General features: G+C 35.5%; 1 protein-coding gene across 9 annotated transcripts in view; it reads right to left on the bottom strand.

Moving 5' to 3' along the window:
- NAALADL2 (N-acetylated alpha-linked acidic dipeptidase like 2) overlaps positions 1–18,385 on the bottom strand; it is a 1,368,615-nt gene that overhangs the window by 881,636 nt on the left and 468,594 nt on the right. For 2 of the 9 annotated variants that reach the window (XM_063807334.1, XM_063807341.1), the window contains exon 2: positions 14,834–14,940. The exons of 6 other annotated variants lie outside the window; for them this stretch is intronic. In XM_063807334.1, the coding sequence (XP_063663404.1) occupies positions 14,834–14,906 (73 nt within the window). In that variant the 5' untranslated portion in view covers positions 14,907–14,940. Of the gene's footprint in view, positions 1–14,833; positions 14,992–18,385 lie in introns of those variants that run through there. One more of the 9 variants, XM_063807335.1, reaches the window with a different exon arrangement.

The following is an 18,385-nucleotide window of genomic DNA, read 5'->3' as shown; positions in this document are numbered from 1 at the left end:
GTATCTTTGTGGTGTTCTCTGTATTTCCTGAATCTGAATGTTGGCCTGCCTTGCTAGATTGGGGAAGTTCTCCTGGATAATATCCTGCAGAGTGTTTTCCAACTTGGTTCCATTCTCCCCATCACTTTCAGGTACACCAATCAGATCTAGATTTGGTCTTTTCACATAGTCCCATATTTCCTGGAGGCTTTGTTCATTTCTTTTTACTCTTTTTTTCTCTAAACTTCTCTTCTCGCTTCATTTCATTCATTTGATCTTCAATCACTGATACCCTTTCTTCCACTTGTTCGAATCGGCTACCGAAGCTTGTGCATTCCTCACGTAGTTCTCGTGCCATGGTTTTCAGCTCCATCAAGTCATTTAAGGACTTCTCTACACTGGTTATTCTAGTTAGCCATTTGTCTAATCTTTTCTCAAGGTTTTTAGCTTCTTTGTGATGGGTTCAAACTTCCTTCTTTAGCTCAGAGTAGTTTGATCATCTGAAGCCCTCTTCTCTCAACTCGTCAAAGTCATTCTCCATCCAGCTTTGTTCTGTTGCTGGCAAAGAGAATAAAATACCTAGGAATCCAACTTACAAGGGATGTGAAGGACCTCTTCAAGGAGAACTACAAACCACTGCTCAATGAAATAAAAGATGACACAAACAAATGGAAGAACATTCCACGCTCATGGATAGGAATAATCAATATCATGAAAATGGCCATACTGCCCAAGGTAATTTATACATTCAATGCTGCCATCCCCATCAAGCTACCAAAGACTTTCTTCACGGAATTGGAAAAAACCACTTTAAAGTTCATATGGAACCAAAAAAGAGCCCGCATAGCCAAAACAATTCTAAGCCAAAAGAACAAAGCTGGAGGCATCACGCTACCTGACTTCAAACTATACTACAAGGCTACAGTAACCAAAACAGCATGCTACTGGTACCAAAACAGAGATATAGACCAGTAGAACAGAACACAGCCCTCAGAAATAATACCACACATCTACAACCATCTGATCTTTGACAAACCTGACAAAAACAAGAAATGGGGAAAGGATTCCCTTTTTAGTAAATGGTGCTGGGAAAACTGGCTAGCCATATGTAGAAAGCTGAAACTGGATCCCTTCCTTACACCTTATACAAAAATTAATTCAAGATGGATTAAAGATTTAAATGTTAGACCTAAAACCATAAAAACCCTAGAAGAAAACCTAGGCAACACCATTCATAACATAGGCATGGGCAAGGACTTCATGTCTAAAACACCAAAAGGAATGGCAACAAAAGCCAAAATTGACAAATGGGATCTAATTAAGCTAAAGAGCTTCTGCACAGCAAAAGAAACTACCATCAGAGTGAGCAGGCAACCTACAGAATGGGAGAAAATTTTTGCAATCTACTCATCTGACAAAGGGCTAATATCCAGAATCTACAAAGAACTTAAACAAATTTACAAGAAAAAAACAAACAACCCCATCAAAAACTGGGCAAAGGATATGAACAGCCACTTCTCAAAAGAAGGCATTTGTGCAGCCAACAGACTCTTGAAAAAATGCTCATCATCACTGGCCATCAGAGAAATGCAAATCAAAACCACAATGAGACACCATCTCACACCAATTAGAATGGTGATCATTACAAAGTCAGGAAACAACAGGTGCTGGAGAGGATGTGGAGAAATAGGAACACTTCTACAATGTTGGTAGGACTGTAAACTGGTTCAACCATTGTGGAAGACAGTGTGGCGATTCCTCGAGGATCTAGAACTGGAAATACCATTTGACCCAGTCATCCCACAACTGGGTATATAACCAAAGGATTATAAATCATACTGCTATAAAGACACATGCACACGTATGTTTATTGCAGCACTATTCACAATAGCAAAGACTTGGAACCAACCCAAATGTCCATCAATGATAGCCTGGATTAAGAAAATGTGGCACATATACACCATGGAATACTATGCAGCCATAAAAAAGGATGAGTTTGTGTCCTTTGTAGGGACATGGATGAAGCTGGAAATCATCATACTCAGCAAACTATCACAGGGACAAAAAACCAAACACCACATGTTCTCACTCATAGGTGGGAATTGAACAATGAGAACAGTTGGACACAGGAAGGGGGACATCACGCACCAGGGCCTCTTGTGGGGTGGGGGTAGCGGGGAGGGATAGCATTAGGAGATATACCTAATGTAAATGACGAGTTAATGGGTGCAGCACACCAACATGGTACATGTATACATATGTAAAAAACTTGCATGTTGTGCACATGTACCCTAGAACTTAAAATAAAAAAAAAGAAAAGCATGTAACAGCATATAACATTCCTGAACAAGTAAGATACCATTATGTGTTTTTCTCCTTCTTTTAAAAACCTAGTCAGTCCTATGCCTCAATTCCATGAACAGCTGCTGAGATTTATGAATGCCATTACAGGATGTGTTCTTTTAATAATGACTCTGCCAGGGGACAAGGCATGGTTTTTTGAACTGATGAACAACCCAAAAAATATCACAAATTGAGGTTTTGTATTCTACCTCTACAGTGCCATGCTAACAAAACCTCAGAAGATACTGTCAGAAGTACCAAGGAATTTGAATTTTTTTCTATTCCTCTATACCTATCCAGACTACAATAAAGGAAAAATAGAAACACACTTTAAATAATGTTCTCTCTTTATCCGAGAACAGGATATTGAAAAATAGTGGCATCTAGATGTGTGGTAAGAAAACTACATGAAGAATAAAACAGTGAAATGTTTTAGAAAATTATTTTACTTGTTCTAAAAAATCAAAGATACTAAGCAAATCCTGCTTCTTCTCAAACTTTTGCTCACTAATTTAAAAATCCATCAGTGGATAAAATTCACTACTATGTTGTTTGCCTAATAATAATTTTTCTATTTCTCTCTTTTCTTCTACTTTTATTAATTGGAATTCTACTGTGTAAGAATACTGTCCCCTCTCCATATTGAATAATATTTAGTTATTGATTAAATAATATTATTGGTTTCTTATTTATTTCACTATGTACTCATGGATATGTACTTAATTCTATGTGTTAAAATCTGTAATGATCATTTATTTTGTTGTTCTAGTTATTTCAACTTCAGCCCTCAGGAGCTACTAACTACACTTTATAATTTCATGAGCTTAAGATGAAAAATTGGCTATTGATTTCTGTGTTTTTTCCATAAGCCCCCATCTTTTTCTGATACTTCCTTAAATTCTATTACCACAAGACATTTCAGGCTCATCTTGTATTTACCCTGTCCCTTCTGGAATCAACCACTTTTCCAAGGAGTCCTTGCCTTGTTCCTTTTTTTGTAGAATGACATTTAGAAACTCCAACTTCAGGTTTGCATAATCTCAAAGTATCTCCCCAAAGATACTTTCTAATGAACAAGGGAAAGATAACAACTTTAAAATGGAGAATCGTTGAAGACATCTGCTTCACCAAGTGATCAGGTTAATACCACCAGCAAAAAGACATACTGATAAGTCTTGATAATAACATCAGCAATAAGAAATACTAATATGTCTTGATATCATATTCATATAATGGACTAACCACAAAGCATCATTTTAGTAGTGTTATTGTGGAAAAATACACCATTTCATTTCAATAGTGAGAAAAATTCAACAAACCCAAATTGAGGGGTTTTCTACAAAATAACTGATCTGTACTCTTCAAAAGTGTCAAATTCCTTACAGACAAGGAAAGACTGAGCAAGTTTTACAAACTGGAGAGATGAAAGAGAAATAATATCTAAAGGCAATGTGGGCTCCTGGATAGGATCCTGGAACAGAAAATCAGCATTAGGAGAAAAACTGACGAAATTCAAATTAGAGCTGTGGTTTAGGTAATAGTGCTGTCCTACAGTTAATTTCCAGGTCTTGAAGATTTCCCTGTGGCTATTTATGTTGTTAATATTACAGGAAGCAGATTGAGTGATATATGAAACTTGTGTCTTATTTTTGCAACTTTTAAGCAAGTCTAAAATTACTTAAAAATAAAAAGCTTTTAAAAAAATCATAGACAATTTATTTTTCTTTTTTTAAGATAAGGTCTCACTCTGTCACCCAGGCTAGAGTGCAGTGGCATGATCACAGCTCAATACCCCCTTGAACTTCTGGGTTCAAGTAATCCTCTCACCTCAGACTCCCAAGAATGTAGGACTACAGGTGTACAACATCATGCCAGACTAATTTTTTATTTTATTTTTTTTAAAGATGGGGTTTCATTCTTGTGGCCAACCTGGTCTCAAACACCTGGACTTAAGCAATCCTCCTGCCTTGGCCTCCAAACTGCTGGGATTAAGGCATGAGCCAAAATAGTTTATATTATTAATAACGTAAAACCTTATACTTTGTCTCATACATATGTTTTTTTCATGACAAAACAAAAGAACAGGTACTAATAAATAAATGGCACAACTGAGAGCTCCAATCTATGTGCAAACATTCTGGGTAAAAGTATTTTCCTGCCAAATGGATTTTGCACCTTTAAAATACTAAGAAGATTTTTTCTTTTCTTGTTTTTTTTTTTTTTTTTTGAGACGGAGTCTTGCTCTGTTGCCCAGGCCAGAGTGCAGCGGCACAATCTCGGCTTACTGCAAGCTCTGCCTCCCAGATTCAAGCCATTCTCCTGCCTCAGCCTCTCAAGTAGCTGGGACTACAGCCACCCGCCACCACGCCCAGCTAATTCTGTTTTTGTATTTTTAGTAGCAATGGGGTTTCACCATGTTAGCCAGGATGGTCTCGATCTCCTGACTTGGTGATCCGCCTGCCTCGGCCTGCCAAAGTGCTGGGATTACAGGTGTGAGCCACCGCGCCAGGCCCTTAGAAGTTATTTTCTAAGTGAAATATTTTACATTAATTCTTATAATAAATTTCTGTCATATTTGAATATTTTTATACTTGTCTGGTTACTTTAAATGGTTTTAGAAGTAGAATTTGCAAAAGATTACATAATCATATAAAGGCCATGTAAAATAAAAAATAACAAAAAAATTGTATTTAAGTGATTTAGTTGTAAATTTCTATTAAGTAACTTTATTGAGCACATATTTTCAGCAAAATATTGTCTAGATATACAAGCATACCTCATTTTATTGAACTTCACTTCTTGCATTTTGCAAAACACATTGTGTTTTTTAGAAATTGAACTTTTGTAGAAACCTCGCATCAAGCAATTCCATCAGTGCCATTTTTTCCAATAGCATGTGCTCATTTCATAACTCTGTTTCACATTTTGGTAATTCTCACAATATTTTTAGTTTCTTCATTATTATTATATCTGTTATTGTGATCTGTAATCAGTGATCTTTGATGTTACTATTGTAATTATTTGGGACACCATGGACCATGACCATGTGAGATGGCAAACTTAATAGACAAATGCTGACTGTGTTCTGAGAGTTCTACCAATCAGCCGCTCTTCTGTTTCCCTCTCGCTCCTCAGGCCTCCTTCTCAGACACACAACTATACTGAAATTAGGACAATTAATTACATGGCTTCTACATGTTAAAGTGAAAAGAAGAGTAACATATATCTTACTTTTAAATCAAAAGCTACAGATGATTAAACTTAGTGAGGAAAGCATGTTGAAAGTCAAGGTAAGCCAAAACCCAGGCCTCTTGCACCAGTTAGCTAAGATGGGAATGCAAAGAAAAAGTTCATAAAAGAAATTAAAAGTGCCATTCCGTCGAATATAGGAATGATAGCAAAGCAAAACCACCGTATTGCTGACATGGAGAAAGTTTCAGTGGTATGAATGGAAGGATAAAGCAGCCACAACATTCCCTTAGTCCAAATCCTAATTAAGAGCAAGATCTCAAAACTCTTCGGTTCTATGAAGGCTGAGACAGGTGAGGAAGATACAGAAGAAAAGCTGGAAGCTAGTAGAGGTTAGCTCATGAGATTTAACAAAAGAAACCATCGCTATAACATAAAAGTACAGGGTGAAGCAGCAAATGCTGATGTAGAAGCTGCAGCAAGTTATCCAGAATATCTACCTACAATAATTGATGAAGATGGCTACTCTAAACAGATTGTCAATGGAGACAAAACAGTCTTATGTTGGAAGAAGATGACATCTAGGACTTTCACAGCTAGAGAGGAGGAGTCGATGCCTGACTTCAAGGCTTCAAGAGACAGTCTGACTCTTCTGTTAGGAGCTAATGCAGCTTGTCACTTTAAGTTGAAGGCAAAGCTTATTTGCTATTCAAAAAATTCTAGGGCCCTTATGAATACTGCAAATTGAGTCTACATGTACTCTATAAAATGGAACATCAAGGCCTGAATGACAGCATACATGTTTATAGCATGGTCTACTGAATATTTAAAGCCCACTGTTGAGACCTATTGCTCAGAAAAAACTATTTATTTCAATGTATCACTGCTCATTGACAATGCATCTGGTCACCCGAAGAGGTGGAATGGAGGTGTACAAGGAGATTAATATTGTTTCTATGGCTGCTAACACATAAGTTCTGCAGCATATGGATCAAGGAGTAATTTTGACTCCCAAGTTTTATTAGTTAAGGAACACATTTCATAAAGCTGTAGCTGCCAGAGAGGGATTCCTCTGATAGATCTGGAAGAAGTAAATTGAAAACTTTTTGGAAATAATTTATCATTCTATATGCCATTAATAATATTCATGACTTACGGGAGAAGGTTAAAATATCAACATCAATTGGAGTTTGAAAGCAGTTGATTCCAACCCTCATGGATGAGTTTGAGAGGTTGAAGACTTCAGTGGAGGAGATAACTTCAGATGTGGTGGAAGCAGCAAGAAAACTAAAATTAGAAATGGGGACTGAAGAGATGACTGAATTGCTCAAATCTTATGAATATACTTGAATGGATGAGAAGTTGTTATTTATGGATGAGCAAAGACAGTGGTTTCTTGAGATGGCATGTGCTCCTGGTGAAGTAAGTGAACATTGCTGAAATGACAACAAAAGATTTAGAATATTACATAAACTTAATTTATAAAGCAGTGGCAAGATTTCAGAAGATTAACTCCAATTTTGAAAGACGTTCTACTGCGGGTAAAATGCTATTCAGTAGCATTGCATTTTACAGAGAAATATTTTGTAAAAGGAAGTCAATGAATGTGGCAATCTTTATTGTTTTAAGAAATTGCTGCAAGCACCCCAACCTTCAGCAATCACCACCACGATCAGTCAGAAGCCATCAACGCCAAGGCCAGACCCTCCATCTGCAAAAATATTACAACTTGCTGAAGTTGTAATACTGCTAGGATTTTTTAGCAATAAAATATTTTTAAATTAAAATATGTACATTTTAGACACAATGATATTGTACCCTATTAGGCTGTAGTAGATTGTAAGCGTAACATTTATATGCACCGAGAAACCAAAAATTTCATGACTTGCTTTATTTTAATATTTGCTTTATTCTAGTGGTCCCGATCTGAACATTAATATTAAATTGCCAGATAGGGTCTGTGGTGTATTATAAAAGTGGCCATAGTTCTTTATTCTTTCTTTGATCCAAACACTTTGCAACGCAACTCATGGTTACTCTCATCAAGTGGTAGAGTTTATTTCATACTCCCTGCATCTGGACTGGTTTTGTGACTTCTGTGACCGAAAGGACACAAACAGAATCATTAGTGTGATAGTTCTGAAACGACTTTTGTGCTTCTTTTCACTCTTATGGGCCCCCCTTCTTGGCCATGGGAGCAACCTTGAGGTAACCTATTCAATGGAAGAGAGCTCAATTGTCCCAGCTGAGGCCATCGTAAAGTAAACCTCAATCAACCGCCAGATCCTTGATCAGCACAATCACCTAGATGATCCACAAAACTGAGTACAGATGCACAAGTGCGCCTAGCTGAGCTGTAGGCTAGTGAGCAGTAATAAATCCTTACCATTTGAAGTCAGTCAGTTTTGAGGTGGTTTCTCATACAATAGCTAATACAGGGATTAGTTTTTTTTTCCATTTTTTACAGAAAAAGTTAGAGTCTTCAAGTTTGCACCAAGAGTAAGCAGAGGGGCTAATATCCTACTGATACACTGACTCCAAAATATATTTTTTATAGTATGCACTACTGTTTTCCAAAATCTAGTGTGTTATTTTGTTTCTGCAGGCATACTAAATACCCTCCCTAAACTCAACTTATAAAATTATTAGATGCAATTACAAGTGAATATTCTGAATAAGTACTGATATGTTTTCATAATCAGCCCAAAAGCATCCTCATCATATACTACCTTTCTAATATGGAATCAAATATGCTACATAGTAAAAATTATTAAGTATTGCAGTGGATGTTTCTAAACATGTCTTATATTTTTAAAAAGAACATTTTATTTTCATCATAAATATTTAATATGAATCGTATACTATAATACACTTCTACAAACATTCTTGAAAATCTTTAACACTATTTTCAGTTTTAAAATACACAAAGTAAATTATCAGTCAAGCTTAGAAAATTATGACGAAAATTAGAAAATTGTGATGAAAATGATCTTTATTCCAACAGTCTGACATGCACAAATATCTGTGGGGCCAGGTTGAAGTTAATGATTTTCTCTCTTTTTAATTCCCTAAAATTGGTGGCTCAAAAAAGACAAAAAGAAACAAATAGATCTAAAACAAATGAAAGTGAGACTAAAATTTGATTTTAACTAAACCATAAAGGTTTCAAATAATTCATCTCATTTGACCTAGAAAAGACTTTCCAAGTAATTAATAAACAACTTGAAATGGGCAAGATAATAGTGTGTCTCTAACCAAGGTTCTTTTGTGCTACAGGTATTCAAGTAAATAATAGTATTCAGCAGATTCTGAAATGAAATCCAGAGGATATTTTCTGGACCACATGTTACCACAATTAAGGAATATCATAAACAAAATAAAAGCTAAAGTTACACTACATTTATACTCAGTTTCAGGTCTTTGTTCAATGTCATTCAATTAAAGTCGTGACCAAGCATTTTGAATGTACATTTTTGCCATAAAATGTATAATGCATTTTAAGCACAGTAATCACAATGCAAATGTGCTGTCTTTGAATTGTTTCATCAACAGGTTCTTGAACAAATTCATGATCAGTTAAGAATTGGAAATGAAGGATCATTGTAGTAACTTTTTTTTCAATTGACTATGGGAAAATTCAATTAAACCATTTGTGTTTACAAATCTTCTTTGCTCCTACTATAGACTGTTATTAATTTGCACTTTAAAATCGGAATGGCTGAAACAAAGTTAAATCAAATTCTTAATTTTAAAAGAGCTCTCAGCATGTAACAAATAAAGTTTCCAATGAGAATTACAGTCTGAAACGCTTTCCCACCAGGTGTACCAGGGATGATGAACAGGCAGAAATAGTGCTAAAAACATTATGTATGAAATCTAGTAGAGATAATGACACTAGATGCTATATATTAATCACTCTAAAAATATTTTGCACTTTAAATCTCTTTTTTAAGTAATTTAATTTTTTATTTCAATAGTTTTTGGGGTACAAGTAGTTTCTGGTTACATGGGTAAGTTTTTTAGTGGTGATTTCAGAGATTTTAGTATACCCATCACTTGAGCAGTATACACTATACACAGTGTGTAGTCTTTTATCCTCCACCCTTTTCCCAATCACCTCATCAAGTCCCCAAAGTCCATTATATCACTCTTATGCCTCTGTGTCCTCATAGCTTAGCTCCCACTTATGTGTGAGGACATGTAATATTTGGTTTTCCATTCCTGGGTTACTTCACTTAGAATAATGGCCTCTAGCTCCATCCAAGTTGCTGAAAAAGACATTATTTCATTTCTTTTAATGTTTGATAGTATTCCATGGTGTATATATGCTACATTTTCTATATCCACTCATTGGTCAATGAGTATTTAGATTGGTTCCCTATCTTTGCAATTGTGAATTGTGCTGCTATAAACGTGTGTGCATGTGTCTTTTTCATACAGTGACTTATTTTCCTTTGGGTAGATACCCAGGAGTGAGATTGCTGGACTGAATGGTAGTTCTACTTTTAGTTCCTATTAAGGAATTTCCATACTGTTTTCCACAGTGGTTGTACTAATTTACATTCCCACCACAGTATTAATGTGTTCCCTTTTCACCACATCCACACCAACATCTGTTGTTTTTGACTTTTTAATTATGGCCGTTCTTGCAGGAGTAAGGTGGTATCTCATCGTGGTTTTAATTTGTATTTCCATGATTAGCGATGGTGAGCATTTTTTAATGTTTGTTGGCTGTTTGTGTATCTTCTTTTAAGAAAGGTCTATTCATGTCCTTTGCCCATATTTTTCATGGGATTACTTTCTTGCTGATTTGTTTGAGTCCCTTGTAGATTCTGGATACTAGTCTTTTATCAGATGCATAGTTTGTGAATATTTCCTTCTAACACGTGGGTTGCCTGTTTACTCTGCTGATTATTTCTTTTGCTGTGCAGAAGCTTTTTAGTTTGGTTAGGTCCCATTTATCTAATTTTGTTTTTGTTGCATTTGCTTTTGTAGTCTTAGCCATGAATTACTTACCTAAACCAATGTCCAGAAGAGTTTTCCTGCACTTTTTCAAATGAAATATAATGAATAGTATTTAATATACAATTTAACCACAAGGCTGTAAGATTGAGTGAAAATTAGCTTATGCTTTTTTTCCTAAAATTATTAAAGTATCATATGATATAATTCAATTTTTAAACAATGTAAATAACTGACTTATTTTGTTTTCCTCTCAATTTCTCTAATAAATATAATAAATAAATCTGAATATAACATTTTTAAACAAAATACATCTTGAACCTCTAACATATCCATCAATAGAATGAGTCTTAGAACCAGAGAACATGGGCTCAAAACCTATCTCTACCACTCATAATAGTTCTATGAAGTTGTCCTTACCATAAAGTTGGGAAAGCTGGGTCTAGAAAGATATCTAATGTTCCATTGTCAAACTCTGTTCATTGACAGGGAGGAGACAGCAACTTCAGTATGTCTAATTACAAAGCCTAGCTCTTAACCACTAAGCCATGATGATTTAACATGGGTAATCTCAAACACTATCAAAATGAGCTTTATCACTGAGATAACACAGAAGACAATATGACACCTCCTCTGCTGCCATCCCTCAAAATACACCTCCCCACCCACACTCATATGAAATAATCTATCCAACTGACCATGAAAAATGTTTTCTAAGCTTTACAATTAAACCATTTGTGTTTAAAAATCTTTCTGTTGTAATAATTAGTGGGCAATTAGATACTAGTTTTCCAACATTGTATTATTTTCTAGAACTCTTAGAACCTGTCCAGAATAGAGACTTTGTAGAATTAAACTATAGTATAACTTTTTAAATTTAAGTCTATCAAGTAAAATAAAAATCTGTGAAATCCCAGCCTTTTCATCAAAACTTGTACACTAAAGCATCCAAAAATGAAAAGATAATTCTAAGATTGTATTAGATGTATCTGATATTTTACCTTTCCTCCCTTATTGAGTTTGAAACCCCTGACACTCAGCTACAAAGACTCTGGTCATCAAATTTGTTTTGTCTCCAAACTCCTTCTGACTGCAGATATTGATCTTCCAATAAATTAATCTTTAATAAAATTGCATTAAAATGTCTTTTGAGGTTTATTATAATGAATTATACCTATATTTGAAAATTTTCCTTTCTAAATAAATGTCTGTGATTATTGAGAAAATGTACATTTATTTACTACCTGTTCTGATAGATTATGTCTGATATTTGATATCCATTATTGCCTTTTATTCTTACCATGACAGTAGCATTAGTCTAACTTTACTTATAGGAAAATGGGGCTCAAATAAGTAATTTACTCAAAATCTAAAACTAGAGAAATTCAAACTTACAGATTCAGATCTATCGACTTCCCAAGTCCATACCCTCTGTACCCCATATGATACTAAATATTCATTATCTAATGTGATTTTTAATTGCAATAAAATATAAAGCCAGGCCAGGCGTGGTGGCTCACACCTGTAATCCTAGCACTTTGGGAGGCAGAGGCGGGTGGATCACCAGAGGTCAAAAGTTTGAGACCAGCCTGGCCAACATGGTGAAACCCTCTCTCCACTAAAAATACAAAAATTAGCCCGGTGTGGTGGTGGGTGCCTGTAATCCCAACTACTCGGGAGGCTGAGGCAGGAGAATCACTTGAACACTGGAGGCAGAGGTTGCAGTGAGCCGAGATCACACCACCACACTCCAGCCTGGGTAACAGAGTGAGACTCCATCTCTAATTAAAAAAAAAAAAAGAAAAGAAAAGGAATATATATATATAAAACCAAAAAGGTGTACCTTGGAAATGAAATACATAATCTCCTGCTTATAGAGATTATAAAATTATATTTAAAACTAATTCTAGAATTTTGTTTTTCTTAGGCTGGGACTCATAAATCAACTCCTTCAGTTCTTCAAACCACCCCATTAGATAAGACTAACTTTTTCTAATTATATTTTTATTGTATTGGGACATATTAAGAATAGTAACGATAATTTAAAATTTTCAATACACAAAATGATTTTTCATTAATTTGGTACCAAAAAATTAACTTGATCAGCAGATATAGAGAAAGAACAGAAAGGATAAAATATTTATTGAGTGCCCATTACAGCGCAATATAGTACTTCATTTGGTTTAATTTGCCAGCAATAACCAAATTGGTAAAATAATTATTTATCCCTTTTTTTCCAGAGGAGATTGCAAGTTTGAGAGCGGTAAACTGATTTGCCTGGTGACACCACTAATGAGTAGCCTGAGGTGGAGGCAACTGCCCCCAAAGCCCACTGCCACAACCTAGAGCCTCTATAGTAGTCCAGGTATCTTGTGAATGCATGTTACTCATTAATCAGACACTCAGGCACAAGACTGAGGCAGCAGCAACAAAAGACAAATTAATAGTAAACATGGTTTTTCCTTCACAGTGTAGTCAGAGTGAACCATCTGTCTTGAAGCCCTGTTTGCAAAGTAAAATAGTGAGGGATGAACCTGTGACACCTAAATAAGCCACTAGAATACTTGCAGGTGACAACACTGCCATGACAGCTGAGACATGGTTTCATTAAAGAAGGGTTTAGCAATTATGTGAACCCTTCAAACTTGTCTTACTAGTTGGTAAGACAAGTCGAAAATAATTTATAGGGAAAGTTCTACCAAAACATTTTTCGTACCAATAAGTCATAATACTATATTTCATCCAGTCTGTCATTAATTATAATATGTATTGCAGGACACCTTAAAATGTGAAAATATGCCCAATGGCAATTTTGAGGTACTGTCACTTGGAAAATTCATCTTTATTTCAGGGATATTAAAATGTGGAAATGTGTGTATTTTAGAAACCATGAAATATAGATATTATCAATGTCTTTTAATGTAGAAATACATTAGGGTACTTTGAAAGCAAACATAATGACTAGTTTATCATGTTCAAATCATTAGTATCGAATTCCAAATATTTTCATAAATAATTCTGCCAGCAAAATGATGAGAGATTAATGATGCCACAATACAGAGAAGCCCCAGGGAATTACAGCAACAGGAAAATATCAATATATAATTCTAAATTTGTGCTGATCATGAAACAGACCATTGCCAACAATTAACCTTGTCTTATTTTATTCTATCTAGAAATTTTCCATCCTGTGCTTCATTCTTAGGAACATTGAAAGCCATTAAGTTGCATAAATTAATCAGGGGAAAAAGGCTGCGAAAGCTAGAAAAGGAGGGGTAAATATGACTTTATCCATGTACGTTAAATTGCTCAAGAAACAAATCAGATTGATAACAGAAACACCTTTTAGCTGACCACATTTTCGTTACCTAGGATTCCAATGAAACATTTAGCTATTGCAGCCTTAGGGTGTCCATGTACTGACGATTTACAAATGTTTTCTTCCCCTAATTTGTTCTGCTATTCCTAAGGAGGGGGAAAAAAACAGTTACCTCAGCAACTGCAAGGTTACACTTTATGCTGAAGTTGCAGAGCTTTTTCAAAGAAAAAAAAAATTTAAAACATGGATCCATGTTGACATTCCATCTTCCTTAGGTGATGACTTTAGTAGTCAGGTTGAGAATAGCATGCAAACACATATATCTTGTTGCTGCCCCACCCCCAATGACAGCATTCTGCACTGATTGTCTTCATTTCTTTTTTTCTTTTATGGAAAATGAGAGAACTACCAATATCAAATATAGGTATAAAGAAATTGTCAGAGAGAGGCTACAGAGAGTATAGTTCATCACAGCTGACCTTCTTTATTTCTGTGAGAAGAGAAATTGGTGGACAATTGGCAACTGTTATAATGGGAAAATAAACATCCTGTCAAGTGTCAGTGGTTAAAAAGTCAATTTCCAGCCCTAGTGGAAGATAGCTGTAAGCCTGTCTGCAGGAGAATGGATATTTCAGTAAGTACTAAGTTAAAAACACATTTTAACAACTTAATTCCAAAATCGCTCTAAAGGCTGTGGTTCTTGCCGCTTACATACTTGAGGCTACATCGTAAAGGGCACTTGTCAGATGTTGGCACGTGACTTCAGCAATGTCTGAGATATTACCAGTTTAGAAAAGGAACTCAGGAACAAGGGAAACGGACAGGAATATAAGGTGTACTAGGGCTCCTTTCATTAAAAATGACTGAAACCCAAATTGAAGTAGCTTAGCAATAAAAATGAATGTAAACTCTTGTGACCTTTGGGCTTTCCCAAACTCCCAGCTCCTTCTCAATGCTGGGAGAAGTCTTGCTCTGCCTATATTGCCCCTCCCTAAACCCAGCTTGCAATTTGTCGCAGGCAGTGCACTGGGGCACTCTTACCAGTCACCTCTTTCATTATCCATCTTCTAGCAATCACTTCCATCCACTGCCTCATGCCAATGTCGAGTGCCATTGCTTCAAATGCTGTATACAGTTTTTACTTGTTTCTGGAAAGAGGGTAAATCCAGTCCTTGATATTTTAACCAAATGCACAAATATTTTTTCTTCTTCCACATTTAATTCTACAAATATATTTGATTGACTGTCCTACCCTTATGAATCAGTCACTATGTCAAAATGAAGCAAGCGATACAATTAGCAAGAACCCAGTCTCATATCCAAACCTGTGGACCAATGTGTTCTACTGCCAGTATCAGGGAGAAAGAGTAAAAGCATACTCCAGACCACCAAAACTAATAGCTATCAGAATCCACTTCAGAAAATACGTTCTTATCTTAAAAAATGACTTTTGGGGGATGGCAATTCCATTGCACTGATTTGTGGTTTAGTGCATCAAGCATTCCTCAGGCACATTCGTTGTGCCAGGTAAGGTGGTGGCCCTTGAGAACCGTGAGATAAACAAGATGCAAGTGCAGCCTGGAAGCTCATATTCCAGAGTTTCCCTTTCGCCCTGCTTGTCAGTTTTGCGAAAGCATTCACAGCCCCTACCTCTTCTGTTCACCTCTCCCGTTCTAGGCAATAGTCATGGGATAGCTTTGGCCTAAAATGGTACATTATTAATTTGGGGCCCATATTTCAGATGTCACATTTTAAAGATGAAGAAACAAGGGAAGAGGAGGGTCAAGGCACATGTCACAGGTGAAGTGGCCATTAATTAACAAACTTGATATTGTTGAAGTGTTGAATATGACTAATATGGTGTGTACTGAGGCCCCTCACTCCCCACTGCTCGTCCCACTATTCCACAGAGCGTCATCCTGCCTGGACTGCAGGACTGGATATTAACTCCTACCTGCATATGTAAAATTAACTCCTACCTTTCCTGCTATTTTAAAGCCAAATAAATTACCTCACCATTCACTAAATAAAACTCACTATTTTCTTATGTTTACTGCTTATTCCTCAGTTCCCACCCCCAAAGTCAAGGAGTACTATTCTCTTTTCCTTAGCTAACTCATCTGACCCACATTTAATAAACTGGAAAATTTTTATTAAATAATGTTGAGTGGAAAAAAGGATAACAAATTTCTATGTAAAAAGTGATGCAGTTATTTTAAAATATATAGTTATACACACACACAAAGACTTTAAGGTAGCATGCCAAAATATTAGTAATTTTTGAAAAATCTGGGTTGCTAATTTATGGGTAATGTTTACTTTAGTCTTCACACTTTTTTGTTTTCTAACCTTCTGACCATCTCTATGTTATATATATATATGTATATAAACTATTAAAATAAAGTTATTCTTAAAACCAATCTCTAAAAAATCAACTACATTCTGATTAAAATTTCTGATTAGCACAATTTAGATAAAATTCTATTTTATTTGTGCTACAGTAATGCATAAAGCATTGCAAATATGATACATTGCATATGTGATTCTTTATAATCTCTTTGAATTATATGACACTTGAAGGCAGAAAATGTATATTTTTAAAAATATCTTCTAATACTTAAATTGTGTAGTTAAATATATTAACCAAATGTTACAAATGTTACAATTGTGCATTTCTTGCCTGGGAATCCTAAAGGAAATCGAAATAATAAAAACAGCTGACAATTATGACATTCATACTATGTGCTAGGTTTTGTTACAGATAGTTTTACAGCTTCTATCTCATTTAATCCTCAGAATAGTCCTTTTAGAGTTCATTTTATACATGAAGAAACTCAAAAGTAGGAAGACATCAAATTATCTAAAGTGCCATAGCTAGAAAGTGACAGAGCCAGTATTTGAAACCAAGTAGGTAACCCCACAGTCTGTGCACTAACCCACCACACAATCCATATTTTGAATGTTTCAACAATATTAGAAATCTTGGAGTAGGGATAATGATATAAAGCAGGGATTTATTAATACAGATTGTTTAGCATGATTTCCTCATTACTAGTACCTACCTCAAAGGACTATTTTAACAGTTAAATATATGATCATGAGTTTGCACAAGTGTCTGGTGTGTATAGAGTGCTCTATAATTGTTTTTTGAGATGGGATTTTGCTCTTGTTGCCCAGGCTGGAGTGCAATGGCACTGTCTTGGCTCATGGCGACCTCTGTCTCCCAGGATTCAAGAAATTCTCTTGTCTCAGCCTCCCAAGTAGCTGGGATTACAGGCACCCGCCACCATGCCAGGATAATTTTTGTATTTTTAGTAGAGACGGGGTATCACCATGTTAGCCAGGCTGGTCTTGAACTCCTGACCTCAGGTGAGGTGATCCGCCTGCCTGGGTCTCCCAAACTCCTGGGATTACAGGTGTGAGCCACCGTGCCTGGCCTATAAATTTAGCTAATACTGTTACATGCATATTTTAGCTACTGTGAATTCAGTTAAGATGAAATAGCTACACAACTAAGGAGACCTTTTTTTTTTTTGAGTATGATAAACTAAGGACACGCCTTAAGTCTAAGAAAATCTGTTTACTGCAGGCTTTTCAGCACAAATTTTCCTTTATCATCAAGGTTGCTATAGCCATCCCTCTTTCAGATTCCTTTTCTTCTTTAAAATTAGAGGCTTTGCTTTACACTGTTATTTTTAAATGGCTGGATACCTGCCATAGATCTAATAATTGGTTGTAAAAATCCAGACAAACATCAATTTTTAATTCTTAATTTTTAATCTTGTTTGAAATAAACATGTAAACTAAAATAAAAACTTAATAAAGCCAGGTTCAAATCTTGCCTGTTTTAGTAAATAAGTCAAATTTTTATTAAATTAACTTCAGATCCTATTAATTATGAAAGCAAGAGGTTATATTTCTAATGAATACTAAGATCTTATTAGAAATTCCTTCTCCATCACTTTGTTTTTCTGTTCATTAGATATACCCGCACAAATGACCTAAAATTCAACCCACTTTGAAATAAATTTTCAAGGCTTAGTGAAAAAAGCCTAATTTCTGTAGCCACTGGCCTGTTTCTAGAGCCATCGTTGACTGATGGCTTATAAAGCCTTTTTATACAGCACTGACATTTTAAAGATACTGGCCAGTCTGAACTTTCCATCTGGCGTGCTTGATTTCCTTTGTCCCACTTTCCCATAGTGACTTATTCTGTCCTTGAGCTCTAAAACTACTTTGATTTAATTTAGGCCTGGGGGTGTGAAGACATGGTGAAATTTATTTAAACAAGAGACGATAGTAATGCCTCCAACAGTGCATAGTAATAGGAAAGCAAATAACTGACTTCCTGGCATTTATTTGTGTAATAACTTCACCACCAAGTGCAACCAGAGAGGTATTCCAGAACTTTCCATGCAATTACATAAAACTAGCAAGAGCTAGTCAGCACTTGTAAAATTAAGTGGGAGATAAAGGAAATTATTTTATCTCAGGCCAAAAAAAAAAAAAAAACCAACTTCTCTCTTTCGAAAAGAGATAATTGATATAAATAAGAAATATGTTACTTAATGCTGGAAAGCAACTGATACTTTC

The sequence above is a fragment of the Pan troglodytes genome, chromosome 2 (genome assembly GCF_028858775.2).
Source record: "Pan troglodytes isolate AG18354 chromosome 2, NHGRI_mPanTro3-v2.0_pri, whole genome shotgun sequence".
NCBI classification, from domain to species: domain Eukaryota; kingdom Metazoa; phylum Chordata; class Mammalia; order Primates; family Hominidae; genus Pan; species Pan troglodytes.
The sequence above is the reverse complement of the archived record's forward strand: the minus strand, read 5'-3'. Positions and strand labels throughout refer to the sequence as shown.